The following is a 20,015-nucleotide window of genomic DNA, read 5'->3' on the forward strand; positions in this document are numbered from 1 at the left end:
AGTTACAACAATTATAATTTTTTTATAAATAACATATCCCTCTTGCAGCTCTTCATATAGTTAACACAGTGAGGTGACATGGTGTCTTATCTCACTTGAGTACCTATGTTAGTGAATAAACCCAAGAGATTATGAGAAAACGATGATATAATCACAATGCTTAAATAAAAATTGGAGATTCCAGAGAAGGAATATGTAGGTGTTTTCCTTTAAGAAGTGCTAGTCCATCTGGACAAGTTATTAACTGTACCAAGTTAGACAAATTCTTTAATACAACATAAGGGAGTAAAAAACATTATAACAATAATATATAGGGATCATGGGTGTACAACCGGTACTGTTGTACCGGGCCCAGTTGCCCTGCTCTATGACCTGGGAAGCGAGGTCCCCACTGGCCCCTAGCACTAGCTTCCCTGAGATACTGCTAGGCCAGTAAGAGCGCCAGAGTATGTCATTTCCATTTTGTATAGTACATATGTTTGTGTGCATAAGTATGTTAGTGAGTGTAAGTATTTCACTGTGTGTGTAGGAATGTTAGTGTGATTATAAGTATGTTACTGTTTGTGTGATTAGAAGAAGTTTGGCGGGTCACAACCATATGTCTTGCAGGGGCCCCTACATTTTTTGTTATGCCACTAATAGAGAAGTGTGTGAGTATGTGGTGTGAGTATGTAAATACTGTAAAGTGCAGGTGTTATTATATGTTATATATTTTTATATACACACTGGCTCTAGCTCTACACTGTATATAAACACACACACTATATATATATATATATATATATATATATATCCGTAAAGAAGAGTGGGCCAGAGTGTTAAGTAAATAAATCTTAGCAGATCTTTCAATGTTTTCTTCCCTTAAGGGTTAAACATAAAAACAACACAGAAACTGTTAGGCAACTTTTTCAGTTTCAGTGATGGGAATGAACGTTTTTTGTCACTGCTTTTGTTTCTGGCAAAAATTACGAAGAATAAAAAAAAAATTACGAAGAACAAATTTAAAATTTTGAGAAGGGTTTGGGTATTCAACGGTGGTAGGAATGCTACTGTATGGTCCTTACTATTATAAAATACTACTGTCTAATTACATATACAATAATAACTACTACTCTTGAAATACACACTTCACTATCCCAGACAATGGAAAATACATAGGTAATAATATGAAATTGCAATAGGTAAATTCTTAATGGGGTAATATGCTGGCATACACAATTACTTTAAGGCTTGCCCTGGACAGTTCTAAAAATATTGGTCTGACCCATCTAAAAACCAAGCTAACATCAGAAAAGAGATCCTTCAGGATCTCCTATGACCACCCTAGTGGCTGACTACTGTTACAGAGATCATGAATGCGAGACTATAGAGCCCTGCTTTCTGACCACTCTGAAGGTTTCTCCTTGTTCAAAAAAGAAGGGATTAGCTAAAAAATAACAATAAAATTAAAAATACATACATAATTGCCCAGCTCCCAGGAAAGTCAATGTCAACATCATAAGTGCTATAAACTGGTTACAAGAGGGATCTAGAAGGTCTATAAAGACCCCAAAGGGAGAGTGTTTATATAATTTGTGTGTTATTATACTGAATATGAAGAAGAAGAGTAATGGTTAAATCAGTACAAATCTCCTGCCAATGGAGTGGGAAATACCCTGGTCATAAAGGGGATACAAAAACCTTATAAACTAATTAGATCTTATTTCTTTGCAAATATTTTTCTATACAAATGATATATTCTGCTGTACATATCCTTCTGTTTCCATGTGACCATTATTTATTTAAAGGGAGGCGGTGTTTTGATAACAGCTATAGAAGCAATCTATTAAGCAGGCCTGCACTCAATAGTAAATAATTAACAAGACCACAGACACCATGACCAATAACACCGATACATCAGTAGAATTTCTTACATGTTTGATAACATTATCTGCTAAACATTACATTGTTTGTGCACATTTTCTTAGACCTGGGTCTTTGAGTGCGACAAATTCCGCACAGAACACATTTTTCTTTTGAATTTTGTAATCAGTAATATTTATATGAGCAATATCTGCACTTTCTGAAAAAAACTCCTTATGATGACCTTGAGCATGTATTGAAAACTTAAACGGGCAAGAATTCTTACAAAGTACATATATATATATATATATATATATATATATATATATATATATATATATATATATATGTTAAGGCTAATTGCATTAGCCGGTAGTTGTGGGAGAGGCTGTGGTTATTTAACCAATGCCTGGTCCTCCCACAGCTACGTTGCAGCATCTCACGGTTGCCCTCCCTTGACCCCCTCTTATTTCTCGTCCTTTCTTTAATTTCTTTAACTCGGGGGCCCTCTTCTAGGCCTACCTGGTACATAGGTTTTGGTATAGCTCAGACCGAATGGACCCTTTTTATCTATATTTCTCTGTTCCCCTAATCCTACTTGCCCCTACCACAAATATATATATATATTGTTTTTCTGTATTAGCATGATATGTCCAGAAAGAAATCAGCCTAGGTATTGTTACATTTGTGCATTTAGCCAAAATGCACACATGCATGACTTGAGTGGCCCTGACTCTTTAAAGGGACAGTATAATGTGCCAGACAGCCTCACCAAAAATAATTCATATTAAAGTACTTTATAAGTAAAAAAACAGTTAATTACTTTAGGGAGATGCTGGAGCTCCCATCTTCCGTGGGCCAACTATTCCTGCCATTGAAACCATTTGGAGCACTTTCTATGTATGTACACAGGAGGTCTCATTAGACCACACCACAATGTTCATCGAGCCAGTGCTGGAATTGATGGTGGGTACTGTATTCTCACAGTTATAGACTGCTCTTTTTTCCCCCTAATTTAAAGCTAACTAGGAGTGCAGCCTATAACCAGGGCTTCCTACCTTCGACACAGACAGCTACCATGCCCTGTCACCTTTCCTGAAGCTCTGCCTCTTCTTGTTCTTCTGTCTTTGTCTGCTTCTTCTTGTGTCAGGAACCACGGCACCTGAACCAGCGACCATGAGAATTACCAAAAATACCATCTGAAAATAAATTATATGACCGAGTGACAAAAAAACTAGCCAGAAACTGAGACTGACCAGGTGCCACGCACAGAGGGAAGTTCTAGGTTTCCCTGATGGGAAATACCGCCACAGAACCAAAGCAATATCCAGCTACGTAATGCACAAAAACGACACCTTCGAATGAGACAAAAAATCTTTTTAAGAGTCAATGGCAGGCCATGTCGGTAAACATATGTGTTAATAGTGATCAAAATGCTCTCCTTAATTTATAAGAATGGACAAAAGAAAAACGGAAAAAAGCATAGACACTAATCTATCTGAGTATCTCCTTTACGTTATCATTCATGTCCTCTTGCAAATCCATGAATGGCTTTCAGGGGAAGTTGTTCACCTTTACACATCTCCTGTGTGCTTTAATATGCATACTTTGTATGTGAGGGTGCATAGGACAAGTAAACAGGTGGGGTAAAGTACTATGATGTCTGTCTTTTATTGCTCTTACTGTCTATGAAGATGAGGCACTAAATGATTATTCCATTGGGATTGTGCATCTTCAGCATTTCCCCTACCCTGGCTTCCTATAAAACAGCACATCACCTTCTTAGCTTTAGCTCTCATCCTCCTGCTATGTTTCATCTCTAATATCCCTCCGTATATCCGCAATGCCCTCTGTGTCCCAAATGCAGCAGCTGTCTTTCTGCTCCCACATGTGTCCAGAGCAGGGGCCAAAAGGGAGACCTTGCTGTCACCCTGCCTATGTCCCTTATCAGTAGACCTTCACCAAGCTTTGACTTCAAACTACAGAAACAACTTTTTATTGTAACATTATAGTAACTTGTTTTAACCTATACGTCAAAACTCCGATTACTTACCCACAATTCTCCACCCTTTTCCTAGTACTACTTATTATTTAATAATTTATATAATGCCACCATATTCCGCAGAGCTGTACTATGGGTAAACAGGACAATACAAATAGTGCATCACATGTTTATTATACTGTGCAAAGCACTATGTTAATGATATAGATATATATATATAAAATGTCAATGCTTGGTACACACATCAAATATTTTTTTAAAGGAACCTGTCACTAATTTCATATACTGTATCTACAATGTTTGTACAGGGAGGACAGATACAGAGGGGGCAAGGTGCGACACAACTGATGGGGTTCACTATACATGATTTAAGTAATGAACACAGTACGCATCTTTGTTTTTTTTAATATTAATTTGCATTAATAAATAATGATTCACTTTGTTTCTATTCTTTTTCCATTCTTTGCTGGGGTGTTTAATAGCTCATTGATCGCTTTACAATATGGAACCAGCTATAGATGAAAAGGACAGTTACCCTGTATCTGTGATCCGCTCCTCCACCTATCATGCCCTCTCCTCCTCCGGGGGCTCCAGTCTTTGGAATATGTTTTTTTTCCAGCCACATATTGTATAAAGTTGCAAAAAACCCTAATTCCACTTCTAAAGTCAGGAAAGCTTTCAGGAGGGTTGTGGTTTTTTAACAAGCTTACTTATAATGTATAGTGAAGTCAAGGAGCTGAAAGCACAAATCTCCTGCAAGCTCTCCTACCAACTCTCCCTTTAGTGAATAGACCCCAAAGGGATAATTCAAACAGAAAGGACACAGTTGACTAAGTAACTAACTAACCCTTTAAAGTTACAAAAGGATGAGCCCTGCATTCCAGTATCACTAAAATTATACACTTTCTTGTGTTTACTAACTTTCCTAAAGTAGGAGAGTGGGGAGTATTCTACATTGTCAGCAAAAAATCCACATTGACACAGAGCTTTGGCTTTAGGCACTATGCCACTTCAACAATATAGAAATGTGCATACGGTTTAAAGGTAATTTGGGTACATTTGCATAAATAACAGAAAATAATAATGTCAACAGGTGAGCACATGTGTTCCAGATCACAAACATACTCCATTCAAAACATGAAGTCTACTCTTGTCTAAGTAACAGTCCTGATTTCCCAATAAGTTTGCAGAAACACTATGTTTAGAACAAGCTGGGATCACTAACAAGACATTCAATACAAAGTCGCAGTGCAAAAGCCAGTGGTGATAGGAGTTGAAGTCTTCACCAGCTCCAGTATCAATAACCTGATGTGTAGCAGTGCATAGCAGAAATCCACTGACCTTCCTCATAGCCCCACTCCTGGTTCTCTTTGTCAGTAGGTTCTGTAGACCCATCAATATACTGTTTGCCTGCCATGCCAGGCTGCTGCTGCTGCTGCTGCTCTGTGCTTGCTTCCCTCTGGTTCCTTAACAGGATGTGTGAATCTGGGCAAGCACTGAGTTGTGAGTGTGAAGCAAGGCAGACATAATATGGCAAATACAAGTCTTATTCCCAGAGGCTCCAGGAGCTGTCAGTCCAGTGTTTGCACAGCCTAGAGGAGGAGGAGGAGGTGAAAGTGTACTTAACTTATGCATATGGGAGGATGTCATTATACAGAAAATCCTAGCATAGTAATAATAGTGCAGCTCCATAGAGGTGCTGTGTGTATATCTGGATCTCTGTAAGGTTACAGGAAAAAAAGGCAAAAGTAATAATACGCAGTCCAGAATTCTGGTTAATTTCTCCTCTGGCTCAAATTTTCTCTATCATTTGTTTCTTTATGTCTAAGGCAACTAGGAGCAGTGGCCTTTGTTGTTATACTCTATAGTCCAGAACCTCTGAAATGCCACCACTGATTTTTTTAAACAGCCGCAGACTAAGGACGACCAACTGTGGAATATGATGGAGCTTTAGTGCAGAAACAAGGCAGAATCTTTAAAGGGGAAGTCCCAATAACTGTCTTTTATCTGCAGAGCTTGAGGCTACCATTGTTGTCGTGTGCTCTTCTTTATAACTCCCACTGCTTAAACACCACACTGAGGTGATTCTTTATGGCAATGCTAATGAAGTCCTTTCCTCCATAGACTTTTATTAGTCAGGGTTTTCACCTGGGTGATTAAGACTGAGCTATTTCACTGTTTACCACAGAAAGTATTATAAGTCATTAGGGTTTTTGACTAGTAGATAACACAGCGTAAGCATACAAATGGCTAATATGCTGCCTTCTGAGAAAATTCTATATTGCAAAAACTAGAACTTATAAGAACTTATTTTTAATCTGATATGGGTAATCGAAAACTTTTTTTAAAGACAAATCTAGTCTAGCTGCTTCTTAGTCTTATCTTTTATTACAGAATTAAGAAGTGCTGTCAATTATTCTTAAAGTTAATGAACACTGAATATTTAAAAACCTCAATTTTTCATACAATTGTAGTTTTATTTTGTAATTAAAATCAACAACTGATAATGTGAATTTGCATAAGCACTGTCTATTGTATTGGTGCACTGTTTGATATTGAAAACCATTATTAAAAAAAATATAATCTGTATCCTTCTTCGAAGGAAAAGTTATTTCATTTCTGAACAAGCCATTTAATTATCTGTATAATTCATCATGTCCCATAACCAGAATGAACTTATATTTATATCTAGGGGTTAAAGAGCTGAACTCCACCCAGGCTGAACAGAAAAACAGGATGGATGCAATTCCAGCTCGAACAAAGAACCGCGTTAACAGAGATTGCAGCTGTACCTTATCTGTCTTAGAATCATCCTTGTCATAGTCAAGAAAATTAACACATCTATGAAGAACAATGCATGAAAGTACTTTAGTAATCATGAATTATCTGATTACCAGAAGATAAAACATGGCTAAAAAAAATGTATTATAAAGTTAACTGATGCTCATACTTGAATTGAACTTGAGCTGATCAGATATTTATTTATCCAAGGATTAAAGCCAAGGATATATTTTATGCATACATACAATACTTTCCATGTTGCTCTGTGGTCTTGAAAGTCTATGACTCTACATAAGAGCTGCACAACACATCTGAACGTTGGTCGTTAAATGGATTTTTAAGACATAAGGTACAGAAGGAGAAGAAGAAGGAATAGACCTAATATTCTATTAGGTCCACTAAAAGGAATCATTAACTTCTTAGGACTATTTACTTTGGGATCTATATGACAATGTCAGCTTTATTATTATGATGATTTTTTTGTATAGCACCATCAGATTCTGCAGCGCTGTACAGAAGGTAGATAGGACATAACAACTAGTATGTAACATAACAAGATGACATACAGAAACAGATTAGGAGGGCCCTGCTCAAAAGAATTCACAATCTAGAGGATAGTTTATGCATAAAACATAAACTATGGGTAGTCTGCTTTAAACTTGTCATGCTTTCAACAGGTGTAAAGTATGAGTCCCCTCTACCCCTTTCTCTGTTATACAGTATATAACATATATAACATATATTATATATATGATAACATATATGATATTGGACAGAACATGGTATGACTTTTATTATTATTTTATTATAATTAATTATTTTCTGTTAATTGGCATCACTTTTAATGGGTCACATGAAATCATGGCTATGATTTAATATTACTCATGATTTGCCTTCATTGAAAAAAATGTATTTGTTTAACCAAACACTAGAAGTAGTCTGGACTTTTACAGTATGTGGATTTAATGTAAATAAATATATAGGGATGGAATTTTCCTCTTGTCCTTCCAGAAAAGGTAAAAACACTCATTTAATGCCACATGCCATATTGCTTGGACTAGCAACTTTTTTCCAGTGGCTTCTTAATTTTCTTTTGGTGGTTGGTAAAGCTTTTTTCCATATTTCATCCAACTTATCCTTGTTTTTTTATGATGTTTCGTGTCTCATGAAGTCCAGGACACCAAACTACAAAATGTACCTATAAGACAGCATTGTTATAATTTGTATTGATTGATGACCCACCTACAGTAGTCATAAGAGGAAACTGTCCATTGTCTGTCTATATCAGCTTCCTTCTTATGGTCACAGGTCAGATGAAATGAAGTACTTGACCTGATGTGACACATGTGTTGGTTGCACGCAGACACAGATACCACACATGCTAAATATAAATGACAATGTAACCTAGCTGACTTTCATAATGTTCCAAAATGAAAAGAAAGAAAAGAAAGTTGTCTTTTCTTAATGAACACCATGCACAGAAAATCTGGATACCATTAGTGTTTAAATATTTAGAATATTATTTACCAACTAAAGGTTTAAGCAAACTCATGAAAGGGAGAGTCGACAGGAGAGTTTGCAGGAGAGTTGTGATTTCAACTCCTTGACTTCAATATTCATTATGAAGGTGGAACACCAGTGAGCATCTTCTACAGGAAGAGCTTGGCCGGTCCTGTATAATGTATAGTTAAGTTAGTGAGATTTATTTAACGTATGGGATTACTGGGTTCCTTGTCATTGTCAAGAAAATGAACACTTCCATAAAGAACAATAAATAAATCACTGAATTATATGATTCCAAGAACATGCAAACTGGCTAAATTGTATTATAAAGTTGACTGAGGTTCATAATTGCTCCTAACTCATTGATTTATAGAGGGCCCGCTCAGCCCTACTTACTGGTGAAACTTGCCAGTGTTGGCCCTACGTAATAAATAGTGAAATGAGGGAATTGAAACCAAAACTCTCCATTTAGTTTATAACTTCCACTGAATTAAGGTCATAGTCCATGGTTTTTGTCCTGGATCAGTCATTGCCTTAACTAATTTAATCTCTTTTGCAGTTTTTTTTTAAACTAACTTCTAAAATAAATACCAGCACAGCCACCCACTGTTGGTTTAATATGTTGTACAATCAAGAATTGCACTGTAATGTTACTGATTTGTTTCATGGGGCCAAATAATCCAAAATATGCCAAAATAATATTAATATAGTTGCCAAATGTCGACACACACTGTATGCTGAACCTGTAACTAGGTAAACATCTACTAAGTAAACATCTATACCATTTTAGCTTTTGGATCTTGGACATAATCAAAGACTTCTTTTGTTTAGGTATCATGTGAATAGAAGAAAAACAGGTAGAGCATCTTCATACAAATGGAAGTATCATTATAGTAAACTCTTTAATGCTGCTGCTTGTGAAAAGTCTTAAAAAAAACTATCCAGGTACTACTTTGACTGTATTAGGACCTCAAAGCCATAAGCATTTCACTTCAAGGTATATTAATTCAAACTGCCTACTGAGGATTAGTTGGTACCAAAATTGCCTTGTAACCTTTAAACAATTTTCTTTGAACATAATGTCAACAAAAAATGGATTTAATGTGCATAAATGTTGCCCAGGAAGTAATAATATTTGAACAAGCTGATACATTTTGAAAAGTTAAAATGGATGTAAAAAATGTATTCAGTATGTGTGTATGTTCTGTAAACTACAATGCCTATACAGTAGATTTAATGCGGGCATTAAAGAAATGGTGGGATCAGCAAACACAGAAAAAGCTAAACCACAACATGGTGTGACATATACATTGAAAAATAGTAGCTTGAGAGTGGTGTGTACAAATGCCCTGAGTTTAGGGAATACAATCCCTGCACTTACTGCATTGGTAACAGGTTATAATGTGGATTTAGTGGGGTTTAGACCTGGTACAATGTTGCCATACAAGGACACATGTTTTATAGAAAGGATAGAGATGGCAGAAAAAAAAATTACTAGCCTAAAGGCTAATCTTATACATAGTAAGGGGGAGAACCTAGAAACAGTATGGTTAACTTTAGAACTTGGTAACAAAGTGTTAACAAAGTGGTTGATGGCATTGGACACACAGAGGAGCTCAGCCATCTGTTATATAAAGAAATGACCAAGATGTCAACAAAAGGTGAGGCTATCGTTATGGGGGATTTTAATCTCCCCGATGTAGACTGGAAACAAATAACACCTGGGTACGCCAGGAGTAGACAAATCCTAAAGTTCTTACAGGCAATTGGTAGATGAGCCAGCAAGGAAGGAGGCTGTGAAATGGAGACTTGATTTCGGATGTCACTGTAGGATGGATCTGTAAATAAAATTTTAAAGTCTATATATCGAAAGTAATTACACTTGGTGAAAAACAAAAAGCAAACGTTATAGGTAGTTTTAATACAAACATATCAGTCAACTATTCCCACTTAAAGTATCTACACAAGCTGGCAATTGAAATCCTTCCAAATTTCACCAGTGGTCAATTCTCTATTTCAAATTATGAGACTTCTTTTAGCATCTTGTATAATAATCATAAATGATTGGTTACTCACATGATCCTTAAAATGTAGACAGACTCTTATTCTAAACACAAGATATGAAAAATTTCCTTTTTACAGAGTCAATCTAAAAAGATTTCTAACACATACAATTTACACTATGTTGAATTTGGATAAATTAATATTTCATGCACAATTTATTTAACCTAAAGCAAAACATAACAAAGTCTTCACATGTGAAAGAAAATCAAAGATTATATCTTATTTCAATATAGGAATACATTTCATTATTGGAAATATTCTTATACCTTGAACCATCTATGTTACTAACATAACAGATTAATGGCTGGTCTTATTCTCATATGACTCAGAATTAAATGGGCCGCAATGTTCTATCCTTCATCAGTATCCTAAAATAGAATCTTATCAGTAGTAGTAGATAAAAAATAGAAACTCCAAGGTTTAAAGTAAAATATCTGTCTCAATTTGAATTAGATCTACCAACGTAATGAAATATTATTAATACCTGTTTTTTTATTAAATAAAAAAATGTTTCCAGTTATGAATAATGCTAAATGTCCTACTGAAGTAGATCAACAAACAAATCAAAAAGTGAATGCATTTAAGGTGAATTTTATTGTACAATACTTTTCAAAGGGAGCTTAGTAGGATTAAGAGGATAAAATGCCTTGAGATTTTTGAAATCCTTACATGTAATCTTAATACATGGGATTTGATTTTCTTAAGAGAAACTGTTTATTTAAAAAATGTTACATAATTATATAGTAAATGTGAAAAAGCCATAAATCACTCAAAATCTAACTTTTCAGGATATCCTTAATTATACAGAGAAAGGCAGTCCTTTTTATGATCGCACACCCATTTTTTCCCAGAAGAGGGATCTTCTTGTAACTCCTATTTATATTGAAAAGTGTTCTGATGAATATTCTTGCCTCCCAAAAAAGGGATCCTATTAAAATTTTAACATAGTTACATAGTAACTGTATCCACTACCTCCAGAGGCACTGCATTCCAAGACTTTACAACCTTTACTGTGATCAACGCACTTCTGTGTTTATACAGTAACAGCAGCGGTTTTACCTGTAAAAAGTGTTTTTTTACTGGAAAAAATAAGTCACAGGGCAACATTTGGTTACATTTTTGCAACATGGGCTTCACCACAAATTGTGTACATTTACTAGATATCTGGGCATCTACTGAATATATATCTTTGCCCCATTCCCAGATTAGCATTACAAATGAAATCATTTAATAAAAATAATTTTATTGGCCACATCTAGCCATTTTCATATATCACATGAACACATATCAAATGTTTTCATATAATTTACAGGAAATACACATTAGTGGTTCTATGCAGATATAATGTTCTGTACTAGAAATACTATATAAAGTAGCGGCACACAGCTATTTTAATGATCTGTAATCTTACCACGCAACCTCTCGGGGTAGGCTACCCAGAGCTCTCCCACTTCTAGAGTAGTCGCTGCATTAAGAGGCAAGGCTAGCCATTTGTACAACAGAACTAGTAACACAGTTGGGGTAGGGCTAGCCTCAGATAGCCTTTGCTGGGGAGGTTGGGAAGGGAATGTCCAAAAGCACAGATTTTTCTGTATGCACATTTAATTTAAGATTAAATAATTGCTGTAAACACTGTGAACACTGGAATACACTCAGACACAGAAAACATTGTAAGAAATTGTAAGAAACTCTTAGAAAGGACGTACTTTAGAAGAGTAATGATAGGCACAGGGATTTGGGTCCAAATAGAGCAATCTGCCCTTAGTAAAGCAGCCCAAGGGCTTTAGCCCATTTAGAACTCTAACTCATTTAGAATCTCTCTAGAAAAGATATGGCAATTTATGGTGCCCCTGGTGTCATGTCCAGTTCTGAACAGGCCCAGACTGGCCATCTGGCACATCAAGCAAATGACTGGTGAGCTGCTGGCTACAACACACTCATACTTACACTATCAGGTGGTCAGTGGCCGTAAAGTGCCACAACCACATCATGGGCAGTCTGGCCCTGGCCCAGAATATTCTGTATGCAAATACAAATAATAATCTTAAGAAAGGCAATTAGAAAAGCACTGCCTAATATATTGCATTTTTTTCATTTTTATACAGTACATACAAACTCAGGTTGACATTTTAAGTCTATTACTTACATAATCCCGATATTTCCTTGTCAATTTATCTTGACAAATATTTATTTCTAACAATAACCTAGTGTATATCAGTCCAAGAAAAACACTCTTTCTGGGATGTTGAAAGAAGGTTTTAAACTATTCCTTAGTTAGGACCAGTTCTTGGCTGGCACCAGTAGCTATGCTTCCTCTATGCACAGATACCTGTAAACAAGAAGCATTTTAGCATTGGATTGATTGAATTCCAACAAAAAAGTACACTTCATTTTAAGTAAAGGTACTCAAAGCCAACTATTTTCTTTTATGAAATGAGTAGGAGCCATAAATCAAACTGTCTTGAGAAAAACATTCAGAGCTCAGTCTATTTCATTAAATACAGGTATATCCAGTTTTTATACATATGCATTTAAATTGCTTGCTAGATTAAATATAATAAGGTTCATATATAAGCTTTCCTTGGAACAGACTTAAATTCCAAAGGGAACAATAAGCCAATGTGCACTCCAAAGTAATATTAACAGTATACTAGTGTCACTTCAATTTGATTATAACATCATAAAGCTGAGCCCCTTACAATACACAAATATTTCAGGACGCAATGCCCTTCTCAATGTGACTTTTGTGACTTTTGTCATTTGGTTGTCTAAACATGCACTTTGCATTCATGCACTCTCAAAGCATGAGGGAGGCTAGACAGGCTAAAATGTGTTTGAATGAAAATGGGAGGAGAGTCCTATACAATGATATTGTGGGGGAAAAAAGTGTTAATATGGATCCTGGTATGAAGAACTACCCAGTTACACTTCTGTATTACTGTTATATCTGAAATATACGTATTGATGATGTTTGTTTATTTAAACATTGTATTCTGAAATTGCATTCGTGACAAGCAGGAGTGTTGATCCTCAGGCCTCAAGGGCCACTGAGAGACCGGGAATTCTATGACCTATGGACACAAGGGATTTAATTAGTTTCAGCATTTTTCATTGATTTCTCTACTTCAAGCATATCTAAAACCTGGTGTGCAGTCCTCGTGATCCGAAGTCCAGTGGCTCTCATGTAAAGGGACTGTGGTCATAACAGATTTCCTGAAAACACATCAGTTCAACTAGGTTTCCTAATGGATCCATTGGGAAAATAATGTTTTGGATGTATTATGAAGCCAATTCGGAACAATCATTAATTCCATGTCATTATAAAAAAGGATGGTTCAGGTTATTTAGAATAATGCATTCCATTACAAGTAATGTAACAGAAGAATTTAAAGACAATAATGTGAAAAGTATTTAGAAGCTGAATAACAATTATAAACAAAGTAGCCAGTCATTGTATCTACTAAATTATGTCTACAAATGTGTAAGGAGACTTAATGCACAATGTATGTGATGTTAGTTTAAATGCTAACCTTTGGAACCCTCAGAAGCATTCTAAATGCTTGCTTTATAATGACATACAATATCTTGGACAAACACGTTATTTGGCTGGCACCCCTTCATCCCAAAGAGCTTAAGTGCTCCCCTGGAGGCATCTACTTACATTACTTAGAGGCTGTGTTTTCACCCCACCCAAATAATGTTACAGTTGCCTTATGAAATCATGTTATACACAGTGTTACTATTGGAAGCTTTGGGTCAATAACCACTATAGCTGACTTTAATTGTTACTCAAAAAACAAATCATGTTATTGAAACGATTATCATGTTTGTTTCATTGAATTGCATGTCCAATGTTCCAAAGACTCACATTTTCCCAGGAGCTACTGATAAATGTACTCCTAGCCTTGGAAACAGCAAATTTCATATATATATACGGTATATATATATATATATATATATATATATATATATATATATATATCATTTATTTATTTTTATATATTTTATTTATTTATATATTGTTTATATTTTAGAAAATTGCAATTTATTAATACATTTCAATTAATAAACCATGTTAAAAACTGACTCTATCTTTAATCTAAAAATCACTCTATATGGAAACTGGAAAACTGTTAAATCAAAAGTATACACATGATAAAACAGAATATTACCTAGTAGTGACATCCTGTAGATAGATGTACTATTTTACTGTGGGTTTTCTTTAACGATAATGTTATATTAGTGTACTGTTCTATTTTACATGTTTTTCCCAAACACCTGTTATTATTTCTGTTTACGTTTGCACCCTATGATTAAATTGCAAGATAATAGGATAAGCTTTAGTCAAACACATAGGTGGTAATTAGGTTTTTGGCTAATTAAGCCTTCTGCAATTTTTTTACGGACGTAGTAAATATTTTCACTGAATGGTAGGTTTAGGTTAGTGTTCAGTAAAGATTTGTAGGAGAAAGCTAATACATAGTCAACCAGTCACTATTATTATTATTATTATCTTTTATTTATATAGCGCCAACAGTTTACACAGCGCTTAATACAATACATAAATTCAAGGGATATGACAAGACAAGAATTGACAGACTAAGACAAACCGATACATTTGGTGGAGAGAGCCCTGCTCGCAAGCTTACAATCTAGAGACTAGGGCTGTGTTTGGAAAAAATAATGCACAATAAAGATCTGCATTAAAATAATTTGATGCATTTTTCATAAAAAAAAACCTCTTCTTAAAAACCTGGGCTGGACACTATAATCATATCTGAGCAATTTCAGGGTTTTGTCTATAGTCTTGTTTAGACTATAGTTCCAAAGTATACATCTAAAAAACAAAACAGTGTTTTCATTTATTGCTGATTCTTGAAAATAATGACTACTCTCGTATGTTAATTCATCAAAAAGGACTTAGAAACTTAGAAGCAAAGCTATTATTAAGAGTTGACTTATTAAGAGTTTATTTTTCTGGCATTGTTTTCTTGAATAAATTTACTATTTATGGAATTAAAGTGTATTCTAGATAAACGTTCACAGTATTTCCAAATAATGTAAGCAATCTTTAAGTTTTGCTTTGGGACTAAATTGCACACAAAAAAATTTAAAAAACAGGACGTCGTGGGTATACAAATACATAAAAGGGCATCCTCTTATTAAACTGTTTTACTTCTGTAGAATGAGGTAAGATGTTTAAACAATGAATTATATTTGCATTGCAGTAGAAAGTAAGATATGGCAAAACAGGATGTTGACGAACTACAATAACAACTGCGTATAGTATTTCAATGGGAAAAAAGTATAAACAGTCTCTGAAGGAAATATAATTATTTATTAACTATCTGAACATTTAAAAGTTACACGGTAAACAAGAACTACAGCAATGGGCTTACAAAAAGAACCATAGCAAGTCACAGTGGTCAACCTAAAATATATTGACAAATTCAGACTTTGGAAGTGAAGCAAGCAGTTCCAAAATATTGAGTTAAATCTCTCACTTTTCTCAGCAAGCCAGCCAAATAATTGACACTAAAAGTGCTGACTCCCGTACTGCCCCATGCTCCAGCCGCCTGTCCCCAAGGATCTTGGTTCAACAGAATGGCAGGAGTGCAAGCCGGATCTGAGAAAGCTAAAACACCTTATACCTTTCTGTATCTGGCAAGCAATCCGGGCCTGGTGTTTGGCTTGGCTTTGGCTCAGCTGGAAACACATCACTGGCTGCCTTTCCTGCCTCTAAGGCAACCAATGGATATTGCTTTATTGACAACAACCTAATTTATGTTAAGGCCTCTTGGCCACTTAGCACCCGCCAACACAAAACGTAGGGGTGTTGCCATCCCACTACAAAGAAAGCATTGCAAGTAATTTCACTGATTTTATAAACTTTAAGTTTCCACTAACAAGTCTGGATGACCTAGTCCTGCTGAATAATTTTATAATTCATATGATGTGATCATTGGGAATCCAGCAAATGAATACAGTTTTGGCCCTGCCTTCAAGTGGACCAACCTCTGTGAGCATCCATGGCTTTAACCCATGACTAGTACCCCTCCTTTGGACAAAAATCCCATTGTCACTTTTCTAACTCTGATGTATTAGTATTTCTAACTCGTGTATTAGCATATCAGAGTGTTCTACCACTTAACAATGGTACAAAGAAATGTGTCTATAAAATTCACACGCAAAAAGTCTTGAAAACTTAACAATGGTACAAAGAAATGTGTCTATAAAATTCACACACAAAAAGTCTTGAAAAGTATGTAACTATGCAAAGCCCTACTCCTGACACCTCTAAAAATGTCCGTATTTAGTGAATAAAAATGTTGGAAGATATGTCAATCTGCACTTGTTTTAGTGAAGACTGTTGGGCTTTACCATCTTGAAAGATATATGAAATAAATGTCCTTTTATATCTTTAATCTGATAAAGTAGAGCTATTCCCTGGCAGGAATTTTGTTTAAGAATCATCAGGTAACAATGTCTTCCTCACATTTACTCTTAAAAGCAGTTTGTGATCACCAGCTTCTATATGAGCATAAAAAAGTTTATTTTTTTATTTTTTTTTTAAATCCAAAGAAAGTGATAATTCCATGGAACAGACAGCCTAATATGGCTGCTTGCTACTATTGTTACCAATCTTATTATATTAAAAAAATGTTAACGTGTGAGATCAGCTGGTAGACATGCTGCAAAAAAACCTAGTCCTTGATAAGATGCCGTGATCAGTGACTGTGGCATCATAGCCGTTTCCCTCTTAAATAATCTTCCCCATGACAAAGTCTTTTTGGTTGGTTACCTATTTTGGATTACAGCTCTAGAAAATAGGTGCACTACAGTGTGACATACTAGTGGTAATCTTTATTTTCAACCACATATATATGCTAAGAAGGGTGGGTGCTTTAAAAATGTTTTTTACTTTAACTATTTGGCTTGACATATTATATATATATGTGTATATGTTTCTCTAGGTAATGTGCAAGCTATTTAGCAGATTGTCTACTATATATTACTATTCAAAATTGTTCTGGCCTTCCATGAGGAAAAATGTGCCCTGGCTCATGGCACTGAAAGGGTTAAAACATCATATTATATGGCAATATAATGTCACATATGTGTATGGGCTCCTGTTCCGTAAGTAAATGAAAGGATCAACAGAAAGGTCAACATCAATAGCATTTCATGTTGAAGGGATGCCAAATTAAATGTCATCAAGCATTGGACGTAAAAACGCTGCTCTCCGTCTTTACTAAATAAAAGCTACCAGTGGCCAAGAATCACTGTTAACATTTTATAAGAAAAAATGGGAATGTGTAATGTATTTTGATAACTTACATCAGGGTAGGAAATTCATAAGCAGGTTCTGCCTCTGGTTGGCAAAGAACCTGTATATGTTGGTGACAATGCACGTTTCATTTAGTCCGCCAGATCAAACTTAAAAGATCTCGTTACACTGTACATTGGCAAAACAAAACTCTAATTTTCCAGTAGGATCATTTTAATTATGGTTAGTGAGTAAAAGAGTTAACAGGAACGTACTATTAACCTGATACAGAAAAGCCGGTTGTTAAAGTCAATATTACATAATCTGGGAACTTTTTCCTTGGAATGTTCCCTTTAATGATAGGTCTTTTATTCTGCTTCTTTAGTGTAACCGGAGCAGGACTCCTTCATATGTCACTCAGCTTTGGGATGGAAAAATCTAGGAATGTCTGGAAGAACAGATTTAAACCGAGGACAGCAATTTAAGGGTCATAGTAAACCATAAGCACACCACAACGTATATTACAACCATATTAGACCAGGAACCTGGGATCTTTTCCATTCCTGCTTCTTGCCTCAGATGCCTTGATGACTAGGTACAGCTCGGTCCTGGAGGCCAAGTAATCCTCTGCGATTCCCAGAGCCCCCCCAGGGAATATGCAGAGAGTTCCCTTTTCGCTATTCTATATTAAGGCTATTCATTTGGAAAAAAAAGGACACAAATTCCACGCATTCTAGGATGGTTGCGGCCTGCACACACTGTGTTCTTACACTGCACACATTGTTTTAATTAACAAATAAGCAAGCAAAGAGCAGGGAGGAGACGATGGCATCCATGGATGTCAAGAGGAGTCACCTGTCCCCATATAAATTCCCTGACAATGCCCTGCTATCCTGCTTGGGCTTCGCAAATATTTTGTGTCCCCTCCCTGGAAAAATGTCTGTGGATGCTTATGCGTGCCCGGTCACTGACGATTGACTATACTTAACACACATTTTCAGTGCATTAAACTCTGTGCGGATGTATTACTCCTTATCTATTTTCTGTCCAGCAGTGACCTACAGCTTGAGACAGACCACTAGGAGCTAAACCTAACTCATTAGTTTTTATGATCTATTGGGACAACATCTTGTTAGTGAGCAATTTAATGGAGCCAAGGGTCTTGATAGAGAAGGCTCTTCATTATTGTATTTTACAGAATTATGCGATTTTATGACTAGCTGCTTTCGTTTTCAATCAAATTAATATGTAGCCGTAGGGAAAATGCATAAAGTTGGACTGTAACAGCGTTCTCTTGTTTGATGTTCCAAACTTTTATATGACCTAAATCATTTTTTTAACATATTAAAGATAATTTGTCCTTAAAAATTGCACAGAGTTTGGGTAAAGACTAAAAAGTACTGTTGGGTGCCTGTCGGCAACTCCTGGGCCCTATGCGAGACTGGGATCCCCAGTCTGTCTGTACCTCTTATTTATAAATCATCAACATCTATATTAGCTATGTTATAATAGGAAGCAGCAATACACAGTGCATTCAGGCATTCAAACACTTTAAAGGCAAATTCAAATTTGGTTATGTGTTTAGGGTCAGTGGCTTCTCTTGTTTTCCTAGAGATTTCCCTAATCTAAATTGAAATCAGATCAATATTTGGTGTGACCACCCTTTACCTTTAAAACAGCATAACTGTTTCTTGGTACACTTGCACACAATTTTTAAGGAACTTGGCAGGTAGGATCTTGGAGAACAAGCTACAGTTCTTCTGTGGATTTAGGCAGCATCAGTTGCTTCTCCCTCTTCATATAATCCCAGGCAGTCTCAATGATGTTGAGATCAGGGCTCTGTGGGGGCCATGCCATGACTTCCAGCACTTCTTCTTCCTCTTTATGCTGAAGATAGTTCCTATTGAATTTGCCTGTATGGTTGGGGTTGTTGTCATGCTGCAGAAAACATTTGGGGCTGTTTGTGTTAATTTTCAGTTAATGATTGTGTTTTAACCTATATATTAAGTTGATAATCACTAGCACCTGTTTTGTATAGTTGTGTAATCATACACCTAACTATATATACAAAATTTGTTGCCCCCCCAAAAAATGTCACTCAGTCCTGTCGGTCCCTCTTCCCCTATCTTGTATCTGCCCCCTCCCCCACCTGCTCACTTACCTTCTCCACCCATTTTCTGGTCTCCTCTGATCTCCCTCTGCAGAAGCAGAGACCATGCTGACAAGAGATGTGGGAGAAAAGAGTAAGGAGAGGGGAGGTAGGAGGTCAGTATGTGGGAGAGGTGTCATGATTAACTCATATAATGTAGTGGATGCATGGAAGGGTAACCCAGCAGAGGTGGTTAGTTTCTTTGTTTAAGCATTCAATGAGTTAATCTGAGGTTGATTTAATGTGTTTCTTTGTGAATGCCCTCTGTATCTGTTCTGGCTAGAGGTGTCATCTTCCCAAAGGACTCCTGTGGTGATTCATAGCCTAACAGATAAGGATCCTTAGTTATAGGAATTCCATTCCTATCTTAAGTGGAGGGGTTTCCATCACCTTTACCCCACCATAAC

General features: G+C 36.0%; 1 protein-coding gene across 1 annotated transcript in view; it reads right to left on the reverse strand.

The window, feature by feature from the left end:
• CA8 (carbonic anhydrase 8) overlaps positions 1-5,281 on the reverse strand; it is a 29,127-nt gene extending 23,846 nt beyond the window's left edge. The window contains exon 1 of the mRNA XM_053466883.1: positions 5,186-5,281. Within this exon, the coding sequence (XP_053322858.1) occupies positions 5,186-5,261 (76 nt within the window). The 5' untranslated portion in view covers positions 5,262-5,281. The remainder of the gene's footprint in view (positions 1-5,185) is intronic.
• Positions 5,282-20,015: the final 14,734 nt, after the last annotated feature.

Source organism: Spea bombifrons, chromosome 5 (genome assembly GCF_027358695.1).
Source record: "Spea bombifrons isolate aSpeBom1 chromosome 5, aSpeBom1.2.pri, whole genome shotgun sequence".
Classification (NCBI taxonomy): domain Eukaryota; kingdom Metazoa; phylum Chordata; class Amphibia; order Anura; family Pelobatidae; genus Spea; species Spea bombifrons.